This window comes from Benincasa hispida, unplaced genomic scaffold (genome assembly GCF_009727055.1).
Source record: "Benincasa hispida cultivar B227 unplaced genomic scaffold, ASM972705v1 Contig446, whole genome shotgun sequence".
NCBI classification, from domain to species: domain Eukaryota; kingdom Viridiplantae; phylum Streptophyta; class Magnoliopsida; order Cucurbitales; family Cucurbitaceae; genus Benincasa; species Benincasa hispida.
Window position 1 is genome coordinate 464,633 of NW_024064858.1, and position 10,941 is coordinate 475,573.

Genomic DNA, 10,941 nt, shown 5'->3' on the forward strand with positions numbered 1-10,941 from the left:
GGTCAGGTGGGCACTGTGTGTCTTCCACCTTGCAACCCCAATATTGCCCTGCTATTCTGTGCATATTTGAGCATGAGCCGCTTGAATTTTCGAATCTTGTGTTTCCTCCTACCCATGGGCCTTGAAATTCTGGGCAAAATATCTACAGATTGGGCGCCGTAGTTCCTCATGGGAATGTTGCGGTCAGCAGCAAGGAAAACTGGATGTTGCGCTGACCGTACCGCCCCTTGATTTCCTCGGGAGCCAATTGTCATTATTATTATCTGCCGATATTAGCCTTTCTTTCATCGCTCGGTTTTGGCTGCCCTAGTGCGAAATGTACGCTTGATCTCTGGGTCAGCTTCGAATTCTTGTTCGGTCCCAGTACTCATTAACTGTGACTACTCTCCGCTTGAACAGCTAGTAACAAAGAGATTTGTCCTCAAAATACCACAAAACATACTCAACAATAACGTTAAACCAATCCCCGACAACGGGCCTAAAACTGTAAGCTGAAATGGAGTGCTTTCCTAAATAAGCAATATGGATGGTGATGAATGATGGATCATACAAGTCATGTTGCCATAAACTTGATGACTTAGAATGCAAATGGAATGTGGATGAGGTGTTATGCTTATTCAGACTTTATGCGATACTACTTCTAAGATGTATGCGTTATTAACTATGTGCTTGTAGTATCCTATGATGTTCACAAGTTTCCTTATGCTGAAATCAAGTTAATTCCAACGCAAGTTTCTCGAGTGATCCAAGGTCGACACGGGATTGTTTTAGGCAATGTGTTACTCGTGAATATATGCGACCAGGGGTTTTTCAATTAATAAAAGTGTGTGTGTATAGGTTTATTTAAATGTGGTAAAGTAAAATTGTGCCATAAAGTAAAGTTGCAATAATAAAGTAAATGTGCTATAAAAGTAAAGGCATGAAGTAACCTAAGCTATTATGATACAAGATGCAGGATACATGATACATGATACGAGATTGAGACTAAGACTACTGTTAAGAATTATACAAAGAATCTGTTATGGGTGGCAAGACTTTATGTATGAATAGAAATAGAAAAGATAATTAGTCAAACATCGCAAGTTCATTAATTGCTTAAAGATATAACTAGGTTTCCACTTTCCCTTGGCGTACACCTCTCGGTGATCGCCGCGTTCCACATCTCTTGGTGAAAAAAGGATGAACTAATGAACGCAAGGTTGCTTCCATCTTTGGAAGTACTTCTCGCTTTAGTTAATGCATTCTTTAACCTCTCTCCGTCAATCAGAATGGCATTTCACTTCTCTCTCACAGGTAGAGATGCGTCTAGCATGCTTTAGCTAAACTTGTTTATTTCTTTACACAGATTAATCATGCTAATTACTAAGAGATTAAGAAAAATCGTGGAGATAGGATTCATGGAAAAGGAAATAGACAGAAATATGGGGATGAAAATGATCATGACATTTAATTATAGAATCAAGCGTCTGATACATGATGTGAATGATAGAGATTAAGAAAATGAGATACAATTGATGATAGAGATAGAAACAAATATAGAAAGAGTGCCAACGTCTTGACACAGATCTGGATGGGAGATTTCTTGCTGCGATGGATTGAATGGAAGGAAGAGCTTCCCTATCAGGCTTGCTCGTCTGGTAGAGGTTGACCTGGTACAGAGCTTCTTAGCGAGGATTTGAAGGATTTTACTTGAGACACACCTCTCAGCCTTGTCTTTTTAATCTTCCTGGATTTTCTCTGATCAGCACTCAGACCAGCCTCTCTCTCAATATATAAGTATCAAAATAGCCCTGTATCAAGTATAATTTTTACTGAATTCTCTGAGGGTATTTATAGATGAAGGCTTTGACTCTTGGCAGTGTGGACCCCACTTTATTGTTATGGCAGCTTCTGAAATGGTGGAATAAATATTCCTTCTGTTGTGCAATGAATCTGTCAAAAATGTACAACAGTTAGCTTTACATGTGTCTGAATCCTCCGCAATTGCGTTGCTGCTTTGCATCTTTTGATCGTGTGTCCGCATGGGTTGTTGTTTTTTATTACCGCATGCGGTTGAAGTTCAGCTCTAGATCGACTGTCGCATACGCCATCATTGCATTGATCGTCTCTTCTTTATTGATTGACGGGTGCAATGCGACAGAGATGCGTTGTTCAGTTTCTCTTTGAGCCTTGATCGTAAGCAATGACTTGATTTCCTGCAAAACAGAATAAAAATTTCCTTTTCTACCATCGCGATGGTGTTAGTGGGTGTATTGGCGATAATTTATATTCTTGTATTTCTTAGCCAATTTCCATGCATTCGACGCATATTTTCTCTCTTTTACCCGCAATATCTAAATAAAGCAGCATAAATAACTGGCCCATCTATAATTCGAGATTGCGGATGGACGTGGCCTGACTTTGAAGCACGGTTTCGTTTTTTCTCTTTGTATTGCTTCAGCAAGCTCTCCAAAGAGAAGGATTGCGGTGGTTATGAACTACTTGCTTGATTGCTCGGTTGACCATTGTTGCATGGGAAGAATCCTGGTGGCCCTTCTTTTTGCGCCACAGGTTGGAAATTTTGTTGTTGATTCTTCCAAGCAAAATTGGGGTGGTTTCTCCACCAGGGGTTATAGATGTTCGAAAAAGGGTTATTCTTTACAAAGTATACAGATTTTGGATTTTGCGGGCAATCTTCCATTGCATGCCCATCACCACAAGTCGCACACCTTGCGGTGTTTTAACTAATTGCGTTGATTTGCCCAATTTGCTGTGTTGGACTGCTGATTGCAATTCCTTCGTTTAAATTCATCATTGTGGTCATCTGGTTTTGTAATCAAGCAATAGCACCATTGTTTACCTCAGTGTCTTTGAGTCTCAATCTCTGGTCACTCTCTCTCCAATCTTCATGGTTCTTGGAGATGTGATCAAAGATATTCTTCACCTCGTCATATGTTTTATCAAGAAGACCACCAACGGCTGCCGCATTGGCAGTGGTCTATGAAGCGGGATTTAAACCATGATAGAAAATCTCCATTTGAAGGCTGTTTGGCAACCCATTATGTGGACAATTTTGGACCAACCTCTTAAACCTCGCCCAAGCATCGCTGAACGATTCGTCCATGTCTTGTTCAAAATTTGTGATAAGTTTCCTTCGTCTGGTGTTCTCGGTAGGTGGAAAATACTTCTGGATAAATTTCTCCACTACCTGTTCCTAAGAAGTGATCTCTCCCAGCTCGAGAGAATACACTCATTTTCTAGCCTGATCACAGAGAGAAAATGGGAATAAAGTTAGTCGAACTTGTTCGACAAAGATGTTCGTGAAAACAAAAGTATTGTAGATTTCAATAAAGCTTTGGATGTGAGTGTGTGCGACTTCACCACGCCTTCCTCCGAATTGACTAGCAGTCTGAATCATCTGTAGCATCACCGGCTTCATTTCGAATCAGCTTCCATCGAGGGTAGGCCTCATGATTCCTGGGGAGAAATCATAGAGGTTTGGTGATGCATAGTCCCTAATGGGTCTATTGCGATCGTTTGCCAACAGAATTGGATTCGCCATGACATTGTTATCATTTGGTGCTCCATTTTTAGGCTGCTCCGCCATTTCTTCTTTATCTGATTGTGGTTTCTGTTGGTGGTCTCTCAATTTTCGTCTAAACGTCCTCTCAATCCCCTAGTCGTAATTCGCCAGAGATCGAGAGTCTGCAAAGAAATTAGAAAATTACCGTTAGCAAACTATTTTGCCGAAGTCCTCGACAACGGTGCCAAAAACTTGATGCCCGATTTTATGAAATGGAAATGTGGATGATATGCATTGATGAAATTGCATTATGCACTCAAGTTTCCCCAGCGGAATCCAAGTGTAAATTACTCTGAGTTTCTTGTTAAGTCTAGGGTCGAACACAGGGACTTGTGAAAGCAGATTGCGTTGGTAATTTTTATGAAAATCTTGCGGTAACCAAGTAAATAAATTGTCGGTTTATTGTTTGATTGCGTTGACAAGAAATAAATAAAAAAATATGGCGGAGTTGAGAAAAGGAAGTTACGTGATAGATGCAATGAGTATGCGATGAACGGATTGAGAAGATATTTAGTTAGCGTTACTTCGGAATGCGTCAGACTATGCGATCATGTTACAACCATGCACAACAAGTCATTTTCCAATGAAAAGGCGATGCTCCTAGTCTAGGACACATGTGTTGAATGCAAAATGTCCATAGAGCTTATCCCTAAGTCTCTACTCTTTTCCTATGTGATGATGCAAGATGCATAAAAGCAAGGTGACCACATACAATCATATCCTATCTCTAGGATGCATGCGATGCATTGGTAACAAATAGTGTTCATTCCTAAGCTCCTATCTCTTATTTATGCGTTCTAATCTGGCTCTTCCAAGTCTAGATTCTAACCTAACCTTCCCAAGTCTAGATCATATCCTTAGATTACCCTCCCGAGTATCTCTAATGGACAAATGAAGCATACATAATACAAGATAATAGCAAAGAATGAAGATTCTCTAGTTGTGCTAGCTACATACTTCTCAACTCATTCAACTGATTTAGCTACTCATGCGTGAATAATAGAGAGTGAACAGATAAAGAAGGAAATTCCATTTTTATAAATGAGTTGAGTACAAAATAACAATGGAAGTTAAAGGTAGAGAGCCTGGTAGCAATTCCTTGTTGACCGAGGCTTTTACACTGCAATCTTTATTTAGTTCTAAAGATGTTCCTGCTTCCACAGGCGTTGGCCCTCTCTCTGTGCTTGAAGTTTCCGGTGCTCTCCCAAGCTTACCGGAACGATCTGCCGACACAACCTCCTCCCTCACGTCCGCCTTAAAATGAAAGAAAACTATGAACAAAGATGTGTGAACTGAAGTATGAAATCTCTAACTGCTGAACCTCTTTTCTGAAGAATGCTTCTAGTATTTATATAACATCCAAGGTGAACGGCAACTTCTCTCTCATGATTTTTCAGATGGGACGACTTTAATTCCTGATTGATGCGTCGAATATTTGTCATCGGAAAAGCTGAATGTACTTTGTGACTGTTATCGACTGTCAACTTAATTTGGATTCGACTGTCATTAGCTTTCTGTCCCATCGCGATAAATTAACCTTTCACCCAGATGCGCCCACCATGTTGCATTGACTACATTGGGGCGATCCTTCTCGGGCAGATGTTAGCAAACACAATCATCGCAAAGCATTGCGTTGAAGTTGCGCTCGACCAGTGATTTCCAATGATCGCAATTCTTGCATTGCGTCAACGGATATTCTGCACAAAAATACAAAAATCAACTATTCTAATGCGATGAACGCATGCGACCGCAATATTATGAATTTGATGCTTAATGGACGCAAATTAACATATTTCATCAACGCAATCAAACATTTTTAAGAACTTAGCACTATGGTAACATGTATTTCTGCCCGTTATCAACCTCCTTTCATAATTTTACTTAACATGCTTGTTACTCACTTATGTAGGAAAAATGGAGTACAGAGTTTACAATTGCCTCACCCTTAAAGAAAATTCATCCTCAAAATTTGCTCGGACTTACTTATAACTAGAGTTTCACAACATCTTTTGGTCGTAAACTTTTCAACCTTATTCTTTTCTTTCCTCCTTCTTTCTTTCTCTTTTACTACACTTCTACTGTGCTACTCTGATATATGTCCATATTAAATAATAACAGTACGTATGAACAACTTGGTCATAATAGTTCACTATATTTGTTACATCCTCTTGTGACTCTTCCATTCTCCACTGTGTCATAGTATTCATTTATTACTAGGGTGGTCCTTTTCTATTTTCTAGCAATACTACTGGAACATTCTTTTCCATTTGTCATACCTTTGAATTACTTGCTATCTGTGAAATCAATATTTGTGTCAACTAGACTTCTCGACCTAACCGAGGGCACTCTTCTTAGGATGTTCTTTCTATCCATACTTGGGAGAAGACATTCTTTCTACTATAACATTTCCCAACTATGGATTACCATACTGTATACATAAGGTTTTCTTAACTGCACTAAGCCCTAGCTCAGTCACAATTCAAACTTCGAGCTATTACCTGGAACATAAGCAGATCTGGACCTCTTCCTTTTTGTCTTCTGCTAACCATTTTGTTCCTTATTTTTATACTCAACGTACCCCTCGTACATTTCGAGCTCACTATTGCTCATCTTTTCTCTCCTCTTAGGATTAATCTGACTAGGACTTCCTTTAAATCCCACTTTTAGTTAGTGGCTTTTGAGTGTCAAATTCTCATCATACTCAAAGTTGCATGTTTTGCATGTAAAGGTCTTTAAAAGGGAGAGTTGACTGAATTTAAAAAATGCTTGGCCATAGTGGAATTGGATGTGTAAGACCCTAACACTAAATTTAAAGTGGGAGGTTAAATAGAAAAATCCTAAGTAAGGATAGTGGGGCAAAAGGAGAAAAACATAAAAAATTATCCAAAAAGGTGACTAAAAATCTAAACACCTATGAAGGGCTTAAAACATGTTGGACGCAAGAAGGCATGGAGGATGGAGGCAAGAAAAATTGAAAAATGGCTAAGGGTTGCATACAACCAACCCAAAGGCATACATGAGCCATGCAGACATGGGCAGAAGCATGCATCGAGTGAGCATGCTAGGCGCGCAGGGCATGCATCAAGGACAAGCGCACAGGCCGTGTGTCAAGTGCGCAACCCATGCGTCAATGGTGTATGTCAAGCACGCAGCCCATGCGTCGATCGTGAATGCCGAGCGCGCAGCCCATGCGTTGATGGTGCATGTCGAGCGCCCTGCCTATGCGTCGAACGGTCAAGTGGGCAAGCCATCCTATGCGTTGAATCGTTGCCGAGTCTACCGAGCAGCCATGCGTTGATGCGCTATGCCGAGTCCATGCCCATGCGGCGAGACACGCCCACGCGACCTAGCATGCTTATGCGGCAAAGCGTGCAAGTGCCTAGGTAGCACACCATTCGTCGATGGTCAGCACCATGCATCCATGCTTAGTAGGTTGAGCAAGCACACCTAGCAAGCCATGCGTCGAGGGTGAGCGGCCACCCTATGCGTTGGTGATGGCTAACTCATGCGTTGGCTAAGTGGGACTTTGATGAAGGAAAGGTGAGTTGCTATGCGTTAAGGATAAAGGGTAGGGCTAATTGATGTAAAACTTCAAGGGAGGATGCCAATGGTATACAGGCATAAGTCTTAAACAATTTAAGTAGAGAGATATGTGAAGTATTTAAGTGATTTAGGTGGCAAAAATAGGATCACACAAAATTCTAGTAGGACGTGGACAAAAGAAAATTTCATGCAATTGATGTCTTATCACCTCAAGCAGGAGGTGGGTGAAGGAGATTTCATGTAAAAAAGGAGATTTTTGCTGGCATGCTGAAATGAGAACAACACAAGGCTAGGCTAGGTAGGCTGAGTGTTGGTAGCTCCAAAGTGAGACAAATGGGAGTTGAGTTGTCACCATGGGGTGAGTTTGAAATGGCTATAAATAGAGGGGTTGGGCAGGAGGAATTTATTCATACCATCACTTAAATTGTGTGTTGAGAACATATTTAGAGAGTGACGAGTTATTAGGCTGCCAAGTTGATTGGAGATCAAAAGAAACAAGGTTGCGTTGGTGAGGCATTAAGTCAGCTGGATGCACAACCAGCCCACACTCTACACGCATGCAGTGTTGCATCCGTCCGTCCGCGCACGCCTCGCTCGACGCATCCCGCACGCCAGCCCAATGCAAATGCCTTCCCCGTACGACGCATCACGCCCAGTGCATGCCCAACGCAACGCATGCCCAAACACGCCAGTCCCCTGTGCGGCACGGATGCCCACCCTGCCTACTACCCAACGCCCAGCTGCCTACCACGGTCCAAATAACCTCTAAAGAGGCTAATTTTGGTATTTAGGCTAAATTGGAGTCGGATAAGCTGGTGTTTTCATTATATAATAGTATTTTGGCTAGTTTGACATTATTTATTTATATAACAAAAATTAATTGAGGAATTTCCATTGATATGGAGGAATTCTCAGGAAGGTATTCTCAAGGTGATTTTAGTGGAAAAACTTGCTAACGGTGAGTGTTTACTTAGTTGTATGTGTTTATATGTGGATAAATGCATATGTAAGTGCCAAATGCATGCTTATGATGTTATGTTGTTGCCATGACATTGTTTGTGAAATTTCTATGGAAACTGAGATTATACCCAGATTTCATAAGTTAGCATGCTTAATAAAAGGTGCTTGGCGGGAAAATATAGTCGGCCTCGGTCGGTGGGAAATAATAGTCAGTGACAACCGGCGGGAAATATAGTCTAGTTACCTAAGTATGACAAGCGGGAAAAAAATTGTCGATGTGTACATTGGCGGGAAAAGTGGGTTATAGGAAAGTTTCCATAAAAAGTTGTTGTGATTGATAATGTGTCCATGATATGAGCATGCCATGTATAGCATGGAACTGGAGGTTGATAATTGAATTAACTTACACATGATCATGCATAAATTATACTGGAATTGTGATTATGTGATTGATTTCCCAAAAATATGTTTTACAAAGTGATTATTATTCTAAAAGAACCACTCACTGGGCTTAGGAGCTCACACTCTTCCAAATGTTTTCTTATATCCCCCCTAGGTAGCAAAGCGGAGTGTTTAGGGAGGAGTCTACTAACCACCAACACACCAGGACCAAGTAAATTCTCAGGGCACGGCTCGGATCATGTAATAAAGAATATAGAAAATTGAACTATGCGTATGAAAGTTAGATAGAGTATTGTAAACATGTTGAAATCTTTAATAGATAGAGGGGAAACATTAAATTGAAATATTGTCTTGCAATACTACTGGTGTACCCTCACGCTCCCTTCCAGGTCTTGGGGGCTAAGGCTAGGGAGGGGGTATGACAACTGGGTATCAGAGCAAAGGTTTACGTAAAACCTGGGAAAAAGTTGAGTCTAGCATAAGTATAAATAGAATCTAGGAAGAGTAAAGGAAAAAGGGATAAGTTGAAGCCAGAGCGACATCAGGAAAGGCTTACCTAAGGTGGGGAAGCCAGATAATATTAGAAACCAGGCTAGGTAAAAACCTAAAAGGAATAAATATAATGAAATATATTAGGAAAAACCTAAAGTAGAATCAGGAAAGGTTAGGAGAAAGAAATAAGGAATAATAAGTGGACATAGGAAAACATGAGAAAAGGGAAGTGAAAATAAAGAAGTTAGTAAGTAATAACCTAAATAATGTCCACTGTAGGAAATGAATCCGAGTAGATAAGACTGGTGGTGGAATGACTTCGGAATGCGAACTGGAGACCGCGGTGCTAACCCAGGGGAAAATCCTGAAAGATCTGAGAATAGTGTGAATAATAATACCGAATAACCTATTACCTTGAATTATGAAAACTTGGTGGGATCCTGAACTAACATGGGATGTCCACTATGTGGTAAAAATCATAGCGGTCTGTGTCTGAAAGGGACCAAAATTTGCTATGGGTGTGGCAAGGTTGGCCATATCTGCAAAAATTGTTATACCTTTTAGAGAAAAACAAGAGAGATTCAGAAAAAATATAAACGAGAACTAGCTAGAGGATCAAGTTCAGGAAGTAACAACATATTGCCTGAAGTGATGGTGGACCAAGAATGGGTGCGTGTAGGAAAGAAGGATATTCCTCAACATATCGTGATCAAATTCGAGGAACAACCCACCTATGACTCTAAGAATGTGGAATCCTATAAATTTTGTATTTTCTGTAAGGAAATAGGACATGTGCAGGAAAGGTGTGTATGGAGAAACGAGAGGATGTGTCTTAACTTTGAAAACTTACGACTATCGAAGAACGAGTAAACAAATAACTATGTAGACTTGAAGAAACTACTAAAGTAAATAGCAACAATGTTCATAAATAAAAATAGTATGTTGATAACATATGTCTAATTTATATGTGAATGATTGTAGACAAAATGCTGAGAAGTGGAAAACGTAGAACGAGGCAACCCTCTGGAAACGAAAGTGAAAGTGCCTCAAGCCATCCAAGAGAAAAATCTAAGGAAGAGAAAAAATGGATAAATTCACCCAAAAACTCCAAGCAAGTTTAGAAAATATACAACCTGATCCTGAGAAGAAATATGGGATAGAACGATTAAAGGCATTGGGAGCCACAAACTTTGAAGGAACAAAGGATCCTGCAGATGCAGAAGAATGGATGAATCAAATAGAAAAATGTTTCAAAGTGATGAGATGTCCTAAAAAGCGTAAGGTAAGTCTTGCCACATTCTTATTGCAAAAAAAAGTAGAAGATTGGTGGAAGCTACTGAAGAATAGGAAGGGCGATCAAGAAGAAATATGTTGGGAGGAATTTCAAAAATCATTTTTTGAAAGATTCTATCCCCGATCATTCAGGGATATGAAACAAGATGAGTTCCTACAGGTCATGCAAGGAAACATGACTGTAGCAGAATATGAATTAAAGTATACAGAATTATCCAAGTATGCTTTAAACATAGTGGTGGATGAAAAGGAACGCTGTCGGAGGTTTGAAATAGGATTAAAACAAGAGATTCGAACTCCTATTACAACCATCGCGGAATAGGGAGAATTTACAAAGCTAATAGAAGCCACGATGAGAGTAGAAAGAAGTTTAATGGCGGAAGAAGTAAGACCAGAAAGAGACTCATCAATGAGTCAGTGGCAGAGGAATTTTACCCCCAGGGTAGAAAGCAGAAGAGGATGGAAAAGAAGAGGAGTTACCAACACTAAAGCAGACCCTGAATGGGAGAGTCAAATAAAGGAGTCAATAATGAGCGTTAACCAAAGATCGAGATGCCCGATCTGTATTAAATATCACTAATGAAGATGTTGGGAACAAACCCAAGAACGGTCATACACGTGTTTTAAGTGTGGCAGACTAGGACACTTTAAACGAAAATGTCCTCAGTTGATGGATACTGGAAATGTAC

The 10,941-nt window shown here is 40.2% G+C and overlaps 1 protein-coding gene and 1 non-coding gene across 2 annotated transcripts; both read left to right on the plus strand.

Moving 5' to 3' along the window:
• The first annotated feature begins 3,032 nt into the window (after window positions 1–3,032).
• LOC120069513 lies at window positions 3,033–3,139 on the plus strand. The gene has a single exon (XR_005479562.1). It is a non-coding gene; the product is annotated as a small nucleolar RNA R71 (small nucleolar RNA).
• Window positions 3,140–10,043: 6,904 nt separating this feature from the next.
• Window positions 10,044–10,574, plus strand: LOC120069501. Its single transcript, XM_039021275.1, has one exon. The coding sequence runs from the start codon at window positions 10,044–10,046 to the stop codon at window positions 10,572–10,574; it is 531 nt and encodes a 176-aa protein (XP_038877203.1).
• Window positions 10,575–10,941: the final 367 nt, after the last annotated feature.

Coding starts and splice junctions, on each gene's coding strand:
- LOC120069501 (XM_039021275.1), top strand. CDS start 10,044: ATGGATAAATTCACCCAAAAACTCCAAGCAAGTTTAGAAAATATACAA.